A 22,167-nucleotide genomic window follows, 5' to 3' on the forward strand; every position below is an offset into this window, starting at 1 on the left:
AAGAGTTTCTAAACATATCAGTATAAAAAAACTTGCACCTTTTCCTATAGACTAATCTATTGAGACATAAGGCAATAATTGATGGTGGACATGAAGAAGGTGGCTTTGTTCCCTACAGAACTCATAGCCTACACACTCGCCACTGGAGGGGTCCTGCTGGGCGCTGAGCCGCTGCTGTAGCATGGCCCACTCCTTAAATCTGTGTTTTCTTGCCTTTGCTTAGACCAGCAGAATGTGGCGGAAGTGGTGCCTGGGGCTGGTTCCATGTCTGGCCTGCAGGAGACTGCGAGATTTCTGTACACCCTCTTGGGAGCAAGATGCCGTGAAGATGTCTTGGCCTGGGCTACAGAACACCGAGGCACCACGGGGTTTACACAGAGGAGCAGTGGCGCATGCCAGCCCGCACTGGGGCCCAAGACGGGTGAGTGAAGCTGCCACACTGGCTTCCACGTGGCTGTACCAACCAGCCAGCAGAACTACCCGTGGGCCCACGAGGTCCTGGGGAATAATGCCTTGTTCCAAGCTTCCTCTGAATGCACCCGACATTTGGCTGCAGCCCTACCCCCAGACACTTGCTGACATCTCAGAGGGACATGAGAGCACGTGGGACTACATAGAGCTGAGCACCGGCACACACCCAGCCTACCCCAAGCCCCATGAGCAAGCCCAGCCGAGCTCAGCCAAGCCCAGCCGAGCTCAGGCAGCCGGCCAAGCACATGACCAAGACTGACAGAGCATTCTAGCGGCCAGCCAACCGGCAGCTCACCTGAGACGGGAGCACAACCAACTCCAACCCAGACCCATGACCCCAGCTGATCTGCTGGCTCGTTTCCAACATCAGGCAGCTCTTAGAGCTGGCCAAGGTCCCCTGAGGCCCAGGATTCGGCAGAGGAGCGAGCGGCCCATGCCTCCTGCTGTAGCGCTTCCCCCACACCCTCTCACACCTGCTGAGGGCTCTGCATGCTCAAGCATTTCAGCCCTGCATGAAGAGCTGCATCTCAGGTTTTCTTTGCTCACCGTGGCCTGCACACACATTCTTAAAATAGGAGCATCAAACATTCCTTTAACGTCTCCCTGGGGGTTTAAAGATAAAGTTAGTGAATTATGTCAAGGCTTTGGCTTGAGAAGCCAGCACCATGGTGTAGTAGGCTAATCCTCTGCCTGTAGTGCTAGCATCCCTTAGGGTACCAGTTCAAGTTCCAACTTCTGATCTAGCTCCCTCCTAATGGCCTGCGGAGGCAGCAGAGGATGGGTCAAGGGCTTGGGCCCCTGCATGTATGTGGAAGACAGAGAAGAAACTCCAGGTTCCTGGCTTTGGACAAGCCTAGCTCAAGTCGTCGTAGCCATTTGGGGAGTGAACCAGCAGACGGGCAATCCCTACTCTGTCCTTTTCTCTCTGTAACTCTGCCTTTCAAACAAAAATAAATAAATCTTTAAAAATAAAAATCCTTGGCAGGGCCCCCATCAGCCCTGCCACACCGCTTTCTACACAGAGTCAAGGTCAATTGGACCCGGACCCTGGAAGAACTGAGCACTGGATAACTTGACGTGAACAGGAGGAACTGTCCAGGGTGCTACAAGGGAATGTTACCTCATGGGAAGAAAGATTACGTGCCAGGTGTCCTGGGCTGGTAGCCCTGTCCCCTCCAAGGTCAGCCTGTCATAGCAAGGAAGCCTGGGTCACCCAAGCAGCCCACAGCGGCCTCAGGGCCATGATGCTCTGTCACACTGGCCCTGGAGACGCAATGGCAGGCGGCAGCGAGGCGGGGGCAGCTCCTCACCGTCCGTCAGGTAACACAGCAATGTTCGTGACTGTAGCTGCAGTTCCGGCAGCCGGCTTGTGCAGAGCAGACGCTGGGACTCCTGCCCTGCCGGGGGAAGGCGTCTAGCTTGGGAAACAGTCCTGGAGGACGACACTGCCTGCAATCGACTTGAATGAGGACTCGACCAGAGAATCAATTATTGAAAGTACTAAAATTGGAGCATGAATAAAGAGCTGGAAATTGCCAACCTCTTCACCTGGGCTTCGATGAGAAGCTTTCAGAAAAGATAGGAAGAGAAATCTCAATCGCAGCTCACGCTGAGCTGGTGGCTGGCATGGCAAGGGCCATTTGGTCTTGAAAAGCTGCAGCAGACCATATCCAGTGCCAAGCACCTGCGGCTGAAAGTCCTCAAATCCCACCAGAAGGAGAGAGAACACCTTTAGATAGTCCCGAGGGGTGCTCTGGATGGAAGGATGGTCTCCGGGGAGGCAGGAGAAGGCCAGGGAGAGGAAGTGACCATGTGGACAGAGGGCATGGGAGTCTGCAGGGAGCCAGGCAGAGCCTGGACAAGCTTCAGGGACAGTGAAGGTGGGGAAGGGGCCATCCTGGGAGAAGCCTGGATGGGGGAGGCCGCTTGAGAGCTCCGGCCACTCCGATGGGAAGCAGCTGTGTGGGGTGTATGTGTGTGTGAAATCTGGCAGCCGCGTCCACAGGAAATCTTCTAGACCCCCAAGATGCTCTGAATCAAGGAAGGCATCAGGCTATGCCATGAGGGCAGCCCCCAGAGGCCCCCTCAAAGTGAAGACCACTGGGACAGACTCCTCTGATGGGCAAAAAGCCACCACAGTGCCCAGCTTCTCCACCAGAGCCAGGGCTGGAGCCCACTGGTCTAGTCTGCCTGGCCTGTGGATGTCTGATCTTCGGGACAGGAAGTGGCAGCTGGGCAGATTCCTCAAGGGTTCAGATGGGGCCCCACCCAGGGCCCAGGGAAAAGTACTCCCTCTCCTTCTCCTTCAGAAAAAGGACAGTGGACCTTCTCAGGAATTCTCCCAGGCCTGGTGCGATAGCGTAGTGGTTAAAGTCGTCACTTTGCATGCCCGGGATCCCATATGGGCGCCGGTTCTAATCCCGGCAGCCCCGCTTCCCATCCAGCTCCCTGCTTGTGGCCTGGGAAAGCAGTGGAGGACGGCCCAAGGCTGTGGGGACCTGCACTCGCGTGGGAGACCTGGAGGAAGCTCCTGGTTCGCGGCTTCGGATTGGCTCAGCTCCAGCTTTTGCGGCTCACTTGGGGAGTGAATCATCGGACGGAAGATCTTCCCCTCTGTCTCTCCTCCTCTCTGTATATCTGACTTTCCAATAAAAATAAATAAATCTTTAATATGTACAAATATATATTATATAAATAAATATATATTATATAAAAAAATATATAAATTCTTATATATATAAGAATTCTCCCACACACATCCACTGTCCCAGGTGCCCCGAACCGGAAGGTGAGCCAGCCGATCCAGTGACTTGTAGCAAGACCCAAAGCACCAGAACAAACTCTTTCTCTGCAGAGCTCTGTGGTGCTGTCAAAGACTCAGCGGCTCAGATGCAAGCATGGTGGTGCCATAGTTCTCGGATGGTTTCATGAGACAGATTACTTTGATGAAAAACTTTACATGAGCTCAGTGTTTCTATTTCATTTCATTTGCAGAGAGCGCATTTTTACTGAACTTCATTAGAATATTCAGATGCACAAAAATATTCTTTGTCTTCCCTCAAAAAATAATCTGGGTGCAGGTGCTTCGGGGCAGCAAGTGAAACTGACAGGGAGCAGGTTCGTGTCCCTGCTGCTCAGCTTCCAATACACCTTCCTGCGAACGCATCTGGAAGGCGCTGGTGAAGGAGCAAGTGCTGGGGCCCCTGCCACCCCCACAGCAGACCCAGGTGGCGTTCCTGGCTCCTGGCTTCAGGCCTTGGTAGTGGCAGGCATTTGGCTGATGAACAGTGGATGGAAGATGGCTGTTTCCACTAGCACTGTGTGTGTGTCAAAGAGATCCCCTCTCTCTGTCTCCCTGCCTTCCAAATAAACAGAAAGGAATCAACATTTCAACAATTTTTTAAAAAGCAAGACTCCTAAAAGGAGGATTCACACAGAATTAAAAATGCCATAATTTAAGCATTTTTTTAAATTTTCCTTTTACTATTATACAATAGCACAAATTAAATATGCTAGAATTTTATTTTCTAAAACAACATCTACACTTCTCTGCTAAACTGTTCCTACTGTTGGCAAGCATGAGAACGGGGCTGCAGGCTGGCCAGGCTGAGCTAGGCTGTTGCACCATGGGCGTGAGCTAGGCTGCTGCACCGTGGGCGTGAGTTAGGCTGCTGCACCATGGGCGTGAGTTAGGCTGCTGCACCATGGGCGTGAGCTAGGCTGCTGCACCATGGGCGTGAGCTAGGCTGCTGCACCATGGGCGTGAGCTAGGCTGCTGCACCATGGGCGTGAGCTAGGCTGCTGCACCATGGGCGTGAGCTAGGCTGCTGCACCGTGGGCGTGAGCTAGGCTGCTGCACCTTGGGCGTGAGCTAGGCTGCTGCACCTTGGGCGTGAGCTAGGCTGCTGCACCGTGGGCGTGCATGAGAGCCCATCGATGGCATGCGGGCTGGGCCAGACCAGACCGCATCAGAGATTGTCACACGCAAAAACCAGGGCTGAGAGCAGGCCTGGTGGTGGGTAATGGGGGTAGCCCCAGCCAGGCTACAGAACCCACTGGTGTGTGTGAGGATTGAATCTATAGTGGGTTGGCTGGGCTGCAAACCCTGTTGGTTCACGTGAGGTGTGGAGCTGGGGTACAACTGACCAGGCAGCTACATCCACCAATATGTGTATTGGCTGGTGCAGGTGACAGACTAAACCTGACCCTGTACTGGCTCGTGCACACAAGTCAAGTCTGACATCACTTCAGGTGAGGTTCTTTGGGGGCTCCCCAACTCGACCACTGAACCCAGAGCCTGGCCACAGGGAAAAAAAATCACAGGATGTGGGGTCCGACCTTGGAGTGCATGCATCAGGACTGGGCCTCCTCAGTGGCTGATGCCTCTGCAGTGGACAGCATGCCTAGCTGCACAGTGGGAGACATGATGGCCAGCTCGTGGAGGCCAACAGAGGATGCTAACTGCAGCATCAGAGGACATCAGAAAGCAGAAGAAGCTGCACAGTTCTCCCGGCCAAGCTTTGCAGCATGTCCCTGGGTCTGTGCATGCATTAGCTGGACTTTGTCAACCACTCGATCTTGGAAAGATTTTCTCAAACCTAGAGCAACAAAATCAATAAAGTCTTAGAACTATAGAAACCACCCAAGTAACTCTCTCGGAACACCCTTCCTCAGATCGGGGTCTCTGAGGTGTCATCAAATGGCCACCCCCACCCCCGGTGCTGGTGTAGTGTGATGGCAAGGAGTGGTTCTCTCCCTCTCCTCCCCTGTGGACCCAGGAGAAAAAACACTGAAGCACGTGTCCCACCCACCTTCCCCTTCCCTGACCCTCCCCACCCTACTCTACAGCCCACATGGCATGCACTCAGCTTTGTGAACAATACTAAAAAGAAAAAAATTTTAAAGAAATATCTACTTTATTCATTTACAAAATTATTTGAAAGGCAAGGAGACAGAAACAAACAGGTATCTTTCATCCACTGGTTCACTCTTCCTGTGACAGGGCAAAAAAATTACTCAGTGAGTGCCTCCAGCAGTCACCAGTCAGGTTCCAGGGACCCTACGGAGGAGCCAGGTCCTGGGCACGGGCCCCACGAAACTTGATACCAACTTCCAAGGAGTTAAAGTGTAACTGTAGAATTGTTCACTTGGCGCTAAGCTGCTTCTTGCTTGCTTGCTAGGTAAAGACCACCAGGATGTGGGGTTTTTTGGTGGTGGTGGTTGTTAGTTTGTTTTGTTTTTAAAAATTTTTTTCAGATCCGTTCTGCATGGGGACAGTCACCAGCTGGCTGATAAAGATGCCCCAAATTCTAATTTGGCTTCAGTGGTCTTTTATATGGTGCACCCATACCATCCCATGTATCCACTGTGGCTGAGGCTAGGCCAGGCTTGAAGCAAAGTCCTGGAATCTGGGTGTCCCATAGGGCTGGCAAGGAACTCAGCCACGTGAGCAGCCACCTGTGGCCCTCCAGGGAGCACATTAGTAAGAAGCTGGGGTTAGGACCTGAAGCCAGAACAAGAATGCAAGCGCTCACAGAACTGGAATTCAAGCTGTGATGGTCCAGGTGAGCGACTGGGACACAGTCAGGTGGCAGAAGCAGCCGCCAGTCTGGAGAGACTTGAGAGGCAGGACACAGCTTGGGGTGGGGGGCGCACATGGGCACAAGAGCTGGCCTCACTGAAACGGGAAAGGTGGCGGAGGAGCAGGCACAGAGGACGGGCTTGGTGTGGGATTGTTAAGAGCCAGAGCTTTGCTGGAGGGCGGGCTGTCAGAACACAGCAGGTGCAGGCTGCCATAGTCTGTGGTAGCCCCCACCTTCCTGGGTCCGTGGTTCCTTGGCCATGGAACTGGAACACTGGATTCCCATCTGTGGTTCTCTGTGTAAGGCTAGATAGCTCTCAGCACAACCCCACTCACCTGCCAAGGGCCAGCAGCCTTTCTAGGTAACACCTCTTTGCAGGAAGGGATTTGAAGCAGTTGTTTGTTTGTTTAAGAAGATGTGTTTCATTTATTTGAAGGAGCACCACAACACAGAAGGAGGGAGAGACAGAGAAATCTTCCATCCACTGATTCACTCCCCCAAATGACCTCAACAACCAGGGCCACGATGGGCTGAACCCCAACTTGGTCTTCCACATGGGTGGCAGAGCCCAAGCATGTAGGCCGTCTTATTCACTTCCCAGGTGCTCTTGCAGAGCAGCCAGGACTCGAACCAGCACTCTTCCATGGTGTCTCAAGTGGTAGCTTAACCTACTGTGTCACCACATCGACATCTGCATCAACTGGTTTCAAACCTCACACCTGCTTGATTTAAAATGCCCAGTCACCACCATGATGGACATGGTCACTTCATGCCCCCCGGCCCCCTTGCCTCCCTGGGTCGCCTGTGTGCAGCCTCCAGGATGTGTAAGTTACAAAACCTTGATTTCCACTATGTGTCCCTCCCTGCCATAGAAGGAACCCTCTCCACCTGGAAGATTCAAAACAAATGCAGCTGACCTGCTTGGAGTAACTCACGGTGGGGAGACAGCAAGCCAGGAAGCAAGCAGGCACTCTGGGCACCCAAATGGCTTCAAGGCCGCTTTGCTTGTGAGAGCAAACATCAGAGACAGCATATCTTTTTCAAGGAAATAAAATGTTATGCAACAGCAGATGGGAAACCTACCCCCCACCGAACATCAAAGGATGTGTTTGATGAGATGGAGGATTCGTAATCAGGAAGAGACGAATCTCACCTTTTTTTTCCACAAAATTAATTTTCTAAGTGTGCAGAGGCATGTGGGGGTGGGGTGAGGGTGAGGCCAGTGTCACCCTGCGGTCACGGGAGACTTGTGTCCCTTCAGGGTTCTTTGGTTGAAGCCCTCATCCCCAGTGCCTCGGGCTGTTGCCAACTGGGACATCTCAGGTGTCCCTTGTCAAGCTGAGGGCATTTTTCCAGGATTGCTGCTGCGCTAATGAGAAGAGGCCACAGAATCACACACAGGGAGGACCCCAGAGGAAGGAAACTGAAAAGGCAGGGCTTGCCTCCACATAACCGGGACACCACGCACCACTTGCAAGCCTGTCCAAGCCCAAGCCCGGCCAGGCAGGGAGCAGGCGCTCCCACATGAACCTCACCAACCAACCCTGCCGACACTTTAAATTCAGACTGGAGCTCTCCCACCCTAGCCTCACAAGGTCAAAGTCAGGGTGTCAACTCAGGCCAACTCGGGCTCTGGCTGGGAGGACCGACCGAGGTGAGCATCTGCCCCGTGTTCCCTCCGTGGTTGGGATTCCCAGTGGTCTGGGATTCTTGCGGAGTGACAGCTGGGAGAACGGATGCAGGGCACACTGGCCCTCCCCCACCTCACCTCTTCAATGCCAGGGGTCCTCCGCTGGCTCACAGCTGACCCCTCCGACAGACAGTTCCACCTCTTACTCTGGCCAGAGAAGCTACTCTTGTCTTAAGTGTCCATGGATGAGATGGGATTTTCAATTTCTCAGCCTAACTGCACCTGCGGTGTTCGCACTGCAGACAGTGATGAGCTCACAGGGTCAGTGAGAAGGAGGCAGGCATCCAGGGCAGGGCCAGGCTGGCTATGCCAGGAGACGAGGCTCCCTCCCAGAGGGAAGATAGAACGGCCCTCCCAGACGGAAGGGCAGACTCAGAGTCTGGCTCCTCGGCCTTGGAGCTACTGAGGTTTCAGAATGCACAGCTCGGACCAGTGGGCACGTGGACATTGTTGAATTTCAGTAGCAACTCTAGACTCTACCCACCTGCTGTGATGGTGGCAAAAGTCCCATTTGGGGGAGACTGGTATTGACCCCTGCTAGGAACACACACAAAACATACACCTGTTGGTTGACAGCAACACAGGATATAGGTTCTAAGGGTGAGGAAGGGGAGTGCAGGAGGAAGCCTTCAGGTGGACGGTGGACACCACAGGCTGTAATTAGCTGATAATAAAGATCACCTGGGCAGATCGCCCACAGGAGATCTTTGCTTGAGGAGTATTTTCAATTCTTTGTGGTCATAGGGCATGATGATTCTCTCCCTGTGGGGTCCATTGTGGCCACCAAGGCTTTTCTGTAGGATCACCCATTACAGAACATTTGGTTGGGGTTCGGCTGCTGCCTGGGACACCTGCATTTCCTATCAGAGCACCTGGTTACACTCCTCCCTGCTTCCAAGGCAGGACTGGGACCCCAGTACGCCCCCATGGGGTGCAGGTATCCGGGGCAGCAGCTGAGCTGGTGTGCCACGTGCCCATCCGTTTCCATGCTATTTTCACATAGGTAAATACATCAGTTTTTCCATCATAACTTCTTGTCTGTATGTTTTGAAAGTCTCCACTTCATGTTCACCAATATTTTCCTTTAGCTCTATCATTTTTGTTTTCTTAAAATATTTCCCTTCAAAGTTCTTGTCAATTCAAGGTGTTAACTTTACCAAACAAATTTCATTTATTTTTAAGGCTTATATTCTTTGAAAGGCAGAGTTACAGAAAGAGAAGAGAGAGAGAGATCTTCCATCCTCTGGTTCACTCCCCCAAATGCTAGAATAGAGCTGAGCCGGAGCCGGGAGTTTCTTGTGGGTCCCCTTGTGGGTGCAGGGGCTCAACCACCTGAGTTACCTTCTGCTGCTTTCCCAGGAGCATCAGCAGAGAGCTGGAACAGCTGGTAGCTTCACCAGTTACACTACAATGCCAGCTTCACGTTTCTCTACTTGTGTGCAGAAACCATTCTGTGGGCCTCTGAGCCTCTCTTCACATGGGCGGTAAATCCCACTGCTAGCTGCTACAGTGAGGGCAGTATTTACCTGCCACACTCCCAACATGTGCATTTCGTGGACCATGTGAGTCCAAACCACTGTGGGAGTGATAAGTATTTGCAGGCTGGCTTCTTATTTTAAAAATATTTAGAAATTTTTATTTGGAAGGCAGATTTACAGAGAGAGAAAGCTCTTCCACCCACTGGTTCACTCTCCAAATGGCCACAGTAGCCAGAGCTGAGCCAATCTGAAACCAGGAACGAGGAGTTTCTTCCAAGTCTCCCACGTGGGTGCAGAGTCCCAAGGCTTTGGACCACCCTCCACTGCTTCCCCAGGCTACAAGCAGGGAGCTGGATGGGATGTGGAGTAGCTGGGACACAAACTGGCGCCCATGGACAGCTCTTGAAGGTGGAGAATTAGCCTGCTGAGTTGTGGCACTGGCCCTCTCCTTGCAGTCCCAGGCCCTGAGCAGAATGAGCTTGCTACAGCAGGCAGGTGCTGAGTTAGAAGGTGGCAGGTATAGATTCAATCCTGTAACAGTCTCAGGAATTGCCCAGCCCCACCCCCAATTCCAGAGTGGTGCTAAGAGGGTGGAAGGTTAATCCAAGTGTGGGACTGAGAGGGAGTTTTACAGAAGTGCCTGAGTCTCAGTGCTCCCTGCTTCCTGCCAGGTCACGCCCTGCACCACTTCATGGCTGTGCCAACAACAGCGCCACGGCTGGGAGCTGAGCCAATGATAGCTGCTTGGTCTTGGACTGGGAACAGCCAGGAAGGCAGCCCAGATCTCTTTCCTTTATAAACTCAGGCTGCCTTGGGTGTTTCCCTTCTAGTAACAACAGCCCAGAGCTGCTGGTCACGTGGGCGCTCCTCCAAGCAGCCCATGAGACAGTTCAGCAACACTGTTCCAGTGCTGCGGGTCACTCCTAAGAGCTTGATGGCGAAGTGAAAGCGCTGGCAGAGGGGCTGTGCTTTTCCGTCACCTGTGGCTGCTCTTGCGTGAGACCCAACCATGTCACATCCTGTCTGAGACCCGAAGGTGGCATGCTGGAAGGTCAGCTCCCAGGTAGGGCCTCAACACTGAGATGTCATTTGTTTTACAGTGTTTGCAGTAGTCCCAAACTGGACTATCAGCAGATTTATGTCAACATTGTGATGGGTGAAAAACAAAACTAAACAAAAACGGTGGTGGCTCATGGAGGAAGCCCACACAGTCACGAGAGTGACGACTGCCAAGGGGAGACTTCCATCCTCAAGACGCAGAGCACGGGGCACCGGGCAGAACGCAGCAGGTGTCCTCAATGTGCATAGAGGGCAGAACGCAGCGCAGCAGGTGTGTGCAGGCATGTCCTCAATGTGCATAGAGTGAGCAGAGGGCTGCCTCTCGGGTGAGAGGCAGACAGAACACAGGAGCGAGGGGCCTGAGTGGACCTGCTCATGCTCTGCACTCCTCTCCTTAATTTTTAAAGATTTCATTTATTTATTTGAAAGGCAGAGTTACAGAGAGCAAAGGGGAGAGGGAGAGCAACAGAAAGAGAGCAAGCTTCCACCCACTAGTTTATACCCCCAAATGGCCATAACGACCAGGCTGAAGCTGGGGGCAGACGCTTCTGCCAGGTCTCCCACATGGTTACAGGGACCCAAATTCATGGTCCATCTACTGCTGCTTTCCCAGGCGCAGTAGCAGGGAGCTGGATCACAGGTGAGCAGCAGGGACTCAGACTAGCACCCGCACGGGATACAGAGGCTTTACCTGCTAGACCAAAGCACCAGCCCCCAAGCTTTGTCCCTTTGTCTGGGTACTCAGTCACAGATGCCCTCCAACTCAAAAACTAACACAAAGGACACCTGTGACACGGGTACTAGCCAGTGGTGTCCATGGAGAGCAGTGAATGCTTCCCCTGGAGGCTGCAAAGCAGGGCGCGGATGCCCATTCCCGACACTTCTGTCGGGCATTGAGCCAGAGCCCTGCTCAACAAGACAAGAAGAAAGGAGAGGAAGGGAGGGAGAGGGAGAGAGGAAGGAAGGAAGGAAGGGAGCGAGGGAGGAAGGAAGAAGGAAGGAAGGAAGAAAGAAAGAAAGATTGAGAGGATGTGCCAAGATCTGCTCTCAGATGACTGGGCAGCCTATGCAGGAAATGGCAGGAAGCTACACCTGCAACAATGTAACCAATAAATGATTATATTCAGATTGTGGGTTGAAGCCCATTCCTCCTGCTTTGTCCACACCAAGCTCCTCTCCACCCCCTGGCAGTTGCTGCTTCCCTGGTTGCTGGCTTCCTGCCTGCCAGACCTGTCTGTCCCCAAGACTGCTTGGTTGTCCAAGATCCAATCTAGGATGTCGAGGTCTGGGACTTGGGGGGCCGGGAGACCTGATGGAAGCTCAAATCAGCAGAGGAAAGTGGGTTATTCTCAGAAAGCTGGCAACTCCTTCCCCCACCCCTACACTCCTGTTCAGCCCAACAAGAGTTGAGGCTGGATGTGGGCTGCTGGGCAGGTTCACATCTGGGGGAGGGGGAGGGGGGGGGACAGGGAGCCGGGGAAGCAGGGCTTTGGTGCAAGAACCATTGCCTCCCCATCCTTAGGGTGCTTTGCAAGGGACAGTATCTGGCCTGGAACTGAGGGCTGTGCCACCTGCCCTGGCCATCTTCCTGCGGGGATGAGAAAAGGGTCGGGCAGGGCAGGTCAGCAGGAGTTGCAGGCACAGCCTTCACAGAGGCGGCCTTCACATCTCCTGAGGACATGGGGGATGGAGGACGCCTGATGGAAAAAATGCCAAGGAGGCGGACAGAATCCAGTGCTCAGGGCAAGGGCCAGCGGTGGGGAGGGGGTGCGGTACACAAAGACAAGGCCTAGGAGGGGGGCGGGCAGCAGGTGCGGAGTCCCCAAGGAACGGGATGAAGTGGGAGAGGGGAGTGAAGAGGTCAGGTTTCAGGAACCCTTGCGGTTGTTCTTGGAGAGGGTGCAGGATGGGACCAAGGCTGCCAGGGTGCTGAGGAGAACACTGGGCAAACCCGAAGGAACCCAGCTTCTGGCAGGGCCCCCGCCGCAGGCGCAGAGGCCGTCCCGCGGGGGCGCGGCGCGGCGGGTTGGGGGCGGCGCCAGGGAAAGGGGACCGTGCGCGGCCGACGCTGCTGCAGAGCGTGGCGAGGCGGGCGCAGGCAGAAGCTGCTGCTGGGCGGACGCGCGGGCCGGGGCCGCCATGGTGAAAATCAGCTTCCAGCCCGCCGTGGCCGGCGCCAAGGCCGACAAGGCTTCGGCCACAGCCCCTGCCGTAGCGCCTGCCCCGGCCGCCGCTGAGATCCTGCTCACACCGGCCAGGGTGAGACAGAAGCGGGGTTGGGAGGCTCCGAAGGAGGGTCGAGCTCCCCAAGGGAGAAAGGGCTCGGGTCACGTCCGAAAGCGGCGCTGCGGGAGTGGGCTGGGGTCCGAGGAGCTGTCCTCGGGTGGAAGCGCGCGGGGTCCTTCCCAGGGTGACGGTAGAGGGGGGAGGTGCCAAAGAGGGACCCCAGTGTTCCCCCAGCCAGAGGAGGGGGTTGGGCGCCAGAGTTCGAGGAAGGGGCTACGTCTGCTTCCAATCAAGGGGAAGGGGCGTGAATCGGGGCCTCAGATTTGAGATTCGAGAAAGATTGGCCACTGTTCCCCCAAAGTGGAGCGGTGGGACCGGACTGGGTGTGTATGCGGGATGTGGGGGTCAGCCCTGGAATTGACGGATCCGGCACGGTGATGAAATGGAAACGAGTCAGAACCCTCCGCCAGGATGAGGGCTAGGTGGTGAGGGGTGCAAGGCCAGAGGCGCCCCCTCTCCTCTCTTGCCCCACGAAGGTTTCCTGGGTCTTCGCATCCCGGGTTTCTGAGGTCCCATGCGGTGGGGCGCACGATCCCACGCTCCAGGTTGTGCTCCAGCCTTGGGGACTTGGGTTTTCAGTCGTAGGCCACAGTTTCTGCTGGGTGGGCTGTGCAAGGTTGGGGGTGGGAAACCCGGGGGACGGTCCTACTGGTGGGCCAGCTGGTACAACCTGGCCTTATTTTACTTAGGCAAAAGTGCCCTGAGGTTGGGGGTGGGACAGCAGGTGCACGAAGCCCCACAGCCACCTGCGTGGAGACCCAACTCAGGGAAGTCTTTGTCTTGTCCACTTCCTTCCCTCTGCAGGCCAAGTTCATGGACTGGCCCTGGGGTGTTAAGGGGCCTGTAGAGAGTGAGCTGGGCCTTGGAAGGAGGAGGTACTAGGGAGAGGCCTCGGAGAAGGAGATCAGGCTGGCCAGAGACCCTGTTGAGTGGGAGCTACCAGCAGCCTGGTGAGGGTGGGGGCCCTTGCCCTTGCCCCTGCGTGGTTACCACAGCAACCAGGCTGGGAGAAGTTCAGCCACCTGGACCTCCACCCTCCCTGGCGTTGTGTCCCCCACCCTCCCTGGCGTGGTGCCCCCCACCCTCCCTGGCGTGTTGTCCCCCACCCTCCCTGGCGTGGTGTCCCCCACCCTCCCTGGTGTGGTGCCCCCCACCCTCCCTGGAGAGTAGCAGCACCTAGGCCAGAGGTATCCATGGAGAGAGCAAAGTGGTGATCTCTGGTTGGGGGCGATGGGCTGCAGCTTGCAAAGTTTGCAAGAGGGCTCTCCAGCCTCCCTTCCTGTCTTCCCCAGGGCTAAGAGCACCTGCTTCTTCCTCCTCCTCCTTCTCCTTGCAGCTCTTGGCCTGGAGGCCCAGGCTGGGCAGCTCTGCTAGCCCCCTCCCCCTTCCCCCCCCCCCCCCCGCATGTCAGGAGTTGAACATCCTGCAGCAGCCTGCTGTGCATGGGGCAGGGTCCTGTGTCAGGATGCGTGAGTTGAGTTTGTCTTCTCCCTCGGAAGCTTCTGTGACTTTTCGTCTGTGAAGCATGAACACCAGATGAACAGCACAGCAGCTGCGGGTGTTCAGGTGCAGGAGCGTGGGAGACACAGCACACGGGGAAGCCGGCAGGCCAGAGCTCATTACAGGGGCTGGGGTGGGGGGGAGGACATTGGTTTGGAAGGGTGAGGAGCAAGACACACCCCAAATTGAAGCTGCTGATGGCAGAGCGAGTCCCAGCCTCGGAAGCGTACCTCGATAGTGGTGGTTTGTGGCTGAGCCGGGCGCAGCAGGCTGCTCATCTCTTCTCTCCTGGGCAGGGATGGGGGGCACGTCGAGAAGCCAGTGTTTACACCCTCCCCACTGACTTCCCTGAAAATGGCTTTCTCTCAGGAGGCTGACCTCTGCCCTCTCCCGGCCTCCTGACAGTTCCTTCAGAGGCATATTGGAGGTGGCCTGTCCACCCTCCCAGCAGCACCTCCCTCCCAGCTTCAGGCTTTTCGTCTTGCCCCTCAGCTGACTGTGTGAACCGGAAACAGCAACATCTTCCCTCGTGCTGCTGGTCCTGCCTGCACCTGGCACAGAGCCCCTTGCCCAGCGGTACTTCAGGCAGATCCTGGAGCTGGCCTCCTGTACAGGTTCTGTCCCACACCGAGGGGGTGTCATGCAGGGGAGACTGTTAGTAGGTGTCTTCTGCCTCTTGGTGTCTGGGCCTGGACTCCCAGCCAAGACAGAAACGTGTGGTCCCTGGAAGGAGCGAGCTGTTGTGAAGCCCTGCGTAGCCTATGTCCAGACCAGGGTCCGGCTCAGGGCGTCAGGATCAGGGCAACTGCCATGACGCCCTATGGGCAGAGGTCCCCTGGCTGCCCAGCAGAAATTGGACCTTATGGAGGATTCTCTTCCCAGACCTGAGGCTGCAAGGAGGTGCCTCGGTGGGCCGGGAAGGGTGGGGCCAGGCACCTGCCTGGGCCTCCCAACCTCCATGGGCTCCTGGGGTTGTGACTGACTCCTAGGTCCCTGAGTGACAGGGTGATGGGGTGATGGCAGCTTAGGAAGTGGGCTGGACAGCAAGCAGCCTGTCTAGGTTCCCTTTTGGGGACCACGGCCAGCTCTGCTCTGATCTCTGCACAGTCAGCACACACACATAGACACACACATGCATGTGTGTATACAAGCTCACCGGCTGAGACAAGCTCACCGGCTGAGACCCTCGGGGAAGAGGAACAGGTTCAATACAGGCGTCCTCTCAGCTCTGTGATTTTTCTCCTTGACATTGCCTCCGATAAGTGGCCGGGTGTCGCCCCTCCCCCAGCCCGCACACCTGGGGGTTGGATTTCACTTTCCTGTGTGTCCTGGCCCTGGGCCCTGAGTCCTGGGGGAGGATTAGGGTTCCAGTTCTGAGCTCTCCTGCCCCAGCTGGCTGGAGGTCCTTGCTGTGGCAGCATCGAGGACTGGCGTAGTGAATGCCCATCCCTAGCCTGCCCCCAGGGCTGTGGCACTTAGCAAGGGTCTCTCTCATTTTCTGTTCTGCTTTCCACCATCTCCAGGTGTTTGAGGGCTGGCCAGGAGCTGGGCCAGTGCACAGGTCATCTCCCAGTAGGGAGGGTTGTTTGAAGTTTAGTCATAGTAGTACAATCAGGTTCTGCCCTACTCCATCCCTCCAGGTTCTGCCCCAGCAGAGCCCAGCCCTGCCACCCCTACTGTTCTTTGCAGGGGCAGAAAGGGTGGGGGGTCACTGACGGGAAGTCCTGAACCCTGGCAGTATGCACGGTGTTCCCAGTGACATCTGTGCTAATGTTGGCATGTGTCCACTCCTTCCAGTCCCTGCTGGGCTCCTGTCTAGCGTTCTCTCTCTCTCTCTCTCTCTCTCTCTCTCGCTCTCTCGCAGCCATCCCTTTGTGTGTGTGTGTGTGGGGGGGTGTTCCTGCTGATTTAGGCAGCCTCCCCCCCAGCAGCCTGCAAGTGTAGCCTAGCCTGCGTGCAGTTCACTTGGTGGTAGATGCTGAAGGAAGGAAGCCCTAGGAATCTGACCCCCCCAGGGCCATGGAGGCTGCCAACATTGCTCCAGTTGGCTGCCTTTCTGCTGTCCATTTTGCCCCTGGCTTAGCTAAATCATTTCACTGGCACCTTTGCAGGCCTGTGGGCCCAGGCCCCCGGGAGGTCGTCAGATGCTTGGCTCACACACCCTGCGCCAAGCGCACAGAGAAGCACTCAGCCCTCGTTGCCTTGGAAACCATGCAGTGTTGTTCTTGCTCAACAGAATCCCCCTACACCCCCAGATGCCTAGTCATCAGTAACTTTCCCAAGTGGAGAACAGTGCTTCTCTGGGTGGGTGACAGATGGAGTCAATGGGGTGTGGGGTCACCCCAGGCTAACCACTGTCCATCACCCGGGCCCAGGGCTTTGGAATCCGAGCTGGAGTTTTGCCTTGTGTTGGGCCCAGCAGGCAAAGGGGCAGGAAGCAGCGTGTTCCCCCTGGATGTGCCTGGCCTCTGGGCAAGGATGTGTTTTCTGCCTCCCTCCTGGCAGCCTCTGATGCTTGCTGCTTAAGGGTGTGCTTGGGAGGGCTTGCAGGGGGTAAGCAGATGGCAGAAGCCCAGGTGTGTACCTGGGGGTGTCCGTGGGTGTCCAGATCTGAATGTGAGGCAAGTCTGAACTTTTTTCTCTGGAGGTTTGATTGTGTGACCATGAAATGAACTGACTGTAGGCAGGTGAGCAGGAAGCATACAGTTGACTACATGAATAGACTGGAGTCAGGTACGAGGTGTTAAGACTCCAGGTTGAGGGGCCCAGCGGCGTGGCCTAGCGGCTAAAGTCCTCGCCTTGAACGCGCCGGGATCGCATATGCACGCCGGTTCTAATCCCGGAAGCTCCACTTCCCATCCAGCTCCCTGCTTGTGGCCTGGGAAAGCAGTCGAGGACGGCCCAATGCATTGGGACCCTGCACCCACGTGGGAGACCTGGAAGAGGTTCCTGGTTCCCGGCTTCGGATCGGCGCGCACCGGCCCGTTGCGGCTCGCTTGAGGAGTGAATCATCGGACGGAAGATCTTCCTCTCTGTCTCTCCTCCTCTCTGTATAACTGACTTTGTAATAAAAAATAAATAAATCTTTAAAAGAAAAAAGACTCCAGGTTGGAGCTGAAGTAGCATTTCTAGCTACAGCAGGGCTGGAGACTGCAGGATTGGAGGGCCAGCAGGGGTGACCACACAGGGAGGAGAGGGGCAGGAATGCCCCCTCAAAGCTTGCCTTGCTGCACAGCTCAAACCTCCAGCAGGTGACACTCCTGTGGTGATGTCCAGCACCTGGGCCAGCTGTCAGACTTGGCTGAGCAGAGCTGAGCGAGCAAGCCTCTGTCCAGCTGTTTGTTGCTAGGGGCCTGGCTGCCTTTGCTAACCTCCTGACCCCTGCACAGGGACAGGAGTCTCAGCAGGTGCCGCTGGCCTGGGCCCTCTCTGGGTGGGCCACCTCGCCTGCTGATCCCTCAGAACCACTGCAGGGCAGAGGCCGCCCTTCCCCGGGCTGCCTCCTTTGCAGGAGCCCCTGGTGGCTTGCTGCTTGCAAGGTGCTGGCAGAGCTTGGCTGGTGGCGTCACTCTGTCTGGTGCTACTCTTGGGAATCCATTGGAAAATCGAAGCCATTACAGTCTCCCCCCTCCTCCCCGTGCCTCCCTGGTGGGGGGGCCCTGCCGTCAGTGCCACTTGCCGGTGACCTTGGTTAGTGACCCCCTGGTGCTGAGCAGATGCCTGCTAAGTGGCTGGCGTCCAGGACTGAAGACTTCTGCTGGCGTGACAGACGGGCAGGTTCAAGGACCGCAGCCTCCACGCTCTGTTTCCCCTAGGGTGGGAGGGGGAACAGTGCCAAGCAGGAAAAGCACGGCCCCTCTGGGGAGGGCTCAGCCCTGCTTCCTGAGCCCCAGCCCCCAGCGACTGGGACCCCTGTTGTGCTGAGAGCTTAGGGCCAGTGCAGCACCTGCGACTGACTCACACAGTCCCAGGACACCTGCCTGGGGTCCTCCTTGCTGCCCCAGGCTTAGAGGGCTAAGCAGAAAGTTGGAGGCAGAGCCTGGACTAGAAGTTCCAAGCTCCTGGACTGAAGTCCCTCGCGTCCTCCCAGCTTGTCCTAGCTCCCTGAGATGGAGGGGTGTTCGTGGGGACTGTAGCAGTGCCTTGCCAATGCACCCGTCTGTGAAGTATGTGAAAGCAGAGGTGTGGTCACGGCCTAGGTGATGAGTAAGAGTAAGCCCTGCTAAGTCAGACTGTACCTGCGGCAGCCAAGGAGCCCTCTAGGGGGCTGTGAGTGCGCCCTCTGAGCCTCGGCCCCTGGGGACCTCACCTACCCCTGGGGACGCTCACCTAGGGCGGCCTCACCTACCCTGCCACTGCCATCCACAGGAGGAGCGGCCCCCTTCCCAGCGCAGCCGGAGGAGCTCAGCGGGTGGCGTGTGCTACCTGTCAGTGGGCGTGGTCGTGCTGCTGCTGGGCCTGGCCTTCGCCTCTGTCTACATCTACAGATACTTCTTCCTTGCTCAGGTGAGGGACCCGGGGAGGCAGGTGAGCACCCACCCCCGCAGGGCCCTCCTACCCCGCCCTGGTTCCCCCTGCAAGGCCTCCCCGTTTCACAGCTGCAGAAGGTTCCTTAGGAATCTTTGTATTTTACAGCTGGGAAACTAAGGCTCTGAGAGGCCTTTCACCTTGGAACCAGCAGACCCAGGCTCATGGGGCCTTGTCCGAGGCTGGGCTCACCTTCCTTACTGGCCCCGGCAGACCCCAGCTTGGACTCAAGCCCTCACATTTCTGTTTGTCCCTTTGTGAGGTCTCACGGTGCCACCTGCCCTGCTTCCCCAGGCCAGGAGGGGGAGGGGGATTGTCCACGCCAACTGCACCTGTAACTCATGTGCCCCTTGCCCAGCTGGCCCGGGACAGCTTCTTCCACTGTGGCGTGCTCTACGAGGACTCGCTGTCATCCCAGCTGCGCACCCGGCTGGAGCTGGAAGAGGACGTGAAAATCTACCTCGAGGAGAACTATGAACGCATCAACGTTCCTGTGCCCCAGTTTGGTGGCGGTGACCCTGCAGACATCATCCACGACTTCCAGCGGGTGAGGTCAAGCCTGCGGCAGGCCAGGGAGGGGTGCCCTGGGGCCCAGCACACAGGACAGGACCGCACAGCGAGGCCATGTGTGCAGACTGGCCACAGCCTAGTGTGAGAGGCCTGCCTGGCCACCAGGTAGCTGCAGGTGCTGGTGGGCCTGTGAGTCGGGGGTGCCCCTATCTCTGCTCCCAAGTTCCCTGGGGGTGGAGTGCACTCTACGTAGCATGTAAAGCTTGACATGGGTGCCTGTCACCCCAGCTTGAAACCCGTAACCTTCCAGTGTCCTGGCGCTTCCCTACGGTCCTTCTTTTCTGGCCACCCCTGCCCAAAGTAGCGACTGTGTTGGCAGTAAGACACAGGTTCCCATCCTTCCCTGGCCAGTACCTGCTGCTCAGGGGCTGTGGTTGCCAGCCCTACCCTCCATGTCCCAATTTTGCCCCCAGCCTACACAGGTTACTTGACACAGAGCACCTCTCCAGGGGTAGGTGGGGCACAGGATTGGGCAGCCCAGCCCTACAGACCCCTAAGCAGGTGCAGCCTGTAACACTCCAGAGTTTGCACCTGATCCGTAGGCAAATATGGGCTCTGGAGGCACAGTGCAGACCAAGGGCATTGGCCATTGCCTGCCTTCCAGGTTCCTGGACATGGCTCATTGGGTCGTGTCATCTCTGCTGGCCTAAAACTTGGAGGCAGCCTGGCTCCAGCCCTAGCCCGGGGCGGAGCCTGACGCAGCCTCTCCTGCCCAGGGTCTCACGGCCTATCACGACATCTCACTGGACAAGTGCTACGTCATCGAGCTCAACACTACCATTGTGCTGCCCCCTCGCAACTTTTGGGAGCTCCTCATGAACGTGAAGGCGAGCCCCACCCCCCAGGGTGTGGTGGAGGGGAGAGGGTCCTCAGCAGTGGGGGAGGGGAGACCCAAGGCCAGCACTCCAACCTGGCTCTGCTTGGCGGACCTCCCATTGGCCATGTCCCCACAGTACCCACCCTCTGCAGTGGGAGCCGCTTGGCATTGGTTCCTACTGTGGAGGCGCAGTTGCTACCCTGGGAGTCGTAGGTGGCTGGGTGATAGCCCCATGGGTGTGTGTGTATTGGGGGGTGGGAGATGGGAGGTGATTGGGCAGGGGATGGAGCAGCGTGGGTGCTGACCGAGCCCTGGGGCCGCCCCTCGCAGAGAGGGACCTACCTTCCACAGACCTACATCATTCAGGAGGAGATGGTGGTGAGCGAGCCTGTCAGTGACAAGGAGGCCCTGGGTGCCTTCATCTACCACCTGTGTGACGGGAAGGACACCTACCGGCTGCGTCGCCGGACGACCCACAGGCGTGAGTGGCCGGCCCCCAGCCCCGGCCGCTCCCCTGGCCTGGCCTCTGTCCCCAGGGGAGCCTGACACTGGAGTCCCACATGGCTGTCATAGCCAATGGTTGGAGGGGCACTCCTGGGATCTGGGGTGGCTTTGGACGATGTTCCGCCCTCATAGGAGGCACCCGGAGGTTGGGTAAGGACCATCAGTCATGGCAAGGCAAGGCAAGGGGAGGTTGTGCTGGACAGTCTGATTCATTTGTTTGAAATATGAAATTGATCTTCCATCCACTGGTTTTCTCCCTAAATGCCCACCATAGTGCGGGCTGGGCCAAGTCACAGAGCCAGGAGCCAGGAACTGTACCTGGGACTCACATGGCTGTCAGGGACCCAAGCACTTGGGCCATCACCCACGACCTCCCCAGGGGTGCTAGGAGGAAGCTGGATCAAGGGACTTGATCTGGCACTCCCATGCAGGTGCAGCAGTCTCAAGCCATGGCCCGGCCCCCTGCGCCACAATGCCCACTCCTCGCTTCCTGGAGCTGTGACTGACAGTCACCCCAGGGCCACCCCCTGCACCAGGGTCCTGGGGCTCCCAGACTGGCGGGCTCAGTGGTCTGGCTAGTTTCCAGGCAGGTCCAAGCTTCACTGGGTTTTCCCTGTCCTCCCAGGCATCAACAAGCGAGGGGCCGAGAACTGCAATGCCATCCGCCACTTTGAGAACACCTTCGTAGTGGAAACAGTCATCTGCAGGGCCGTGTGAGGCCGGCCATCCTCCGGGCCCTGCCCCTGCCCTCCACCTCCTCCTCCTCCTCTGGGGCCGCCCGGGCCCTGGACCCTGCCCCCTGCCCCTGCCCTCCACCTGCTCCTCCTCCTCTGGGGCCGCCCGGGCCCTGGACCCTGCCCCTCTGCCCTCCTCCTCACCTCCTCCTCTTCCTCCTCCTCTGGGGCCGCCCGGGCCCTGGACCCTCCCCCTGCCCTCCTCCTCTGCTGGGGCCACCCAGGTCCTGGGCCCTGCCCTCGCTTTGCTTGTACTTTGGATGCCTTTCATTTCCCTAAATGTGATCTGTCCTCATCCCTCTCTGGCCCTCCCCAACTCCGTACCAGAGCTCCTGAGGCCCCACCCTGGTGACCCTGGATTGAGGGAGGGGCACCATCACATGGCTGTAGCCACCTTCATGTCAGGCCTTACCAAGGGCAGTGCCACGAGGGAGGAACCCACAGGTGAGGGGCCCGGTGGGGGAGGACAGAGATGGGATCAGGCCCCTTGGTATGGCTTCTCCCTTGCACAGTGCCACTCTCCTGCCAGGCTGAGGCTGGAGGGAGACTCCCCCAGAGCACAAGAGGAGGTGGTTGTCCTAGGGTCTCCCCAGGACTCCTGTGAGTGCCTTGAGCCCACCAGCAGGACCCTGGCATTCGGGGCGGGGGGGCGGGGGGTATGTTTGTGAAGCACAATTGTTTTCGGAGTGGAACCAAAGAAGCCAGGAATCAGCGCCCCCTGTTGGGCACCAGTAGTACAGGCGGGATTCCTGCAAGAAAGCTTGGAGTGGGGAGGCCGTGTCATGGGACTGCGTGGTGGCTGGGAACAAGCTGCTGGTTCCAAGCCCTGGCCATTGCCTCCGGCAGGCAGAGCCAAGGATAGGGTTGGGGGCCACCTGGTACTTGTCTGTCCTGCTCCTCTGTTCCAGCTCCCACCCCCTGCCCTAGAGGGGGTGCAGTGCCCTCCCAG

General features: G+C 57.1%; 1 protein-coding gene across 1 annotated transcript; it reads left to right on the forward strand.

Moving 5' to 3' along the window:
* Positions 1 to 12,326: 12,326 nt before the first annotated feature.
* ITM2C (integral membrane protein 2C) lies at positions 12,327 to 21,247 on the forward strand. Its single transcript, XM_004576740.2, has 6 exons — positions 12,327 to 12,539; positions 18,435 to 18,572; positions 18,952 to 19,140; positions 19,880 to 19,990; positions 20,311 to 20,461; positions 21,110 to 21,247. Exons 1-6 carry the CDS (start codon positions 12,420 to 12,422, stop codon positions 21,199 to 21,201), a joined length of 801 nt encoding a protein of 266 aa, XP_004576797.2. The 5' UTR covers positions 12,327 to 12,419; the 3' UTR covers positions 21,202 to 21,247.
* Positions 21,248 to 22,167: the final 920 nt, after the last annotated feature.

This window comes from Ochotona princeps, chromosome 5 (genome assembly GCF_030435755.1).
Source record: "Ochotona princeps isolate mOchPri1 chromosome 5, mOchPri1.hap1, whole genome shotgun sequence".
Lineage (NCBI taxonomy): Eukaryota > Metazoa > Chordata > Mammalia > Lagomorpha > Ochotonidae > Ochotona > Ochotona princeps.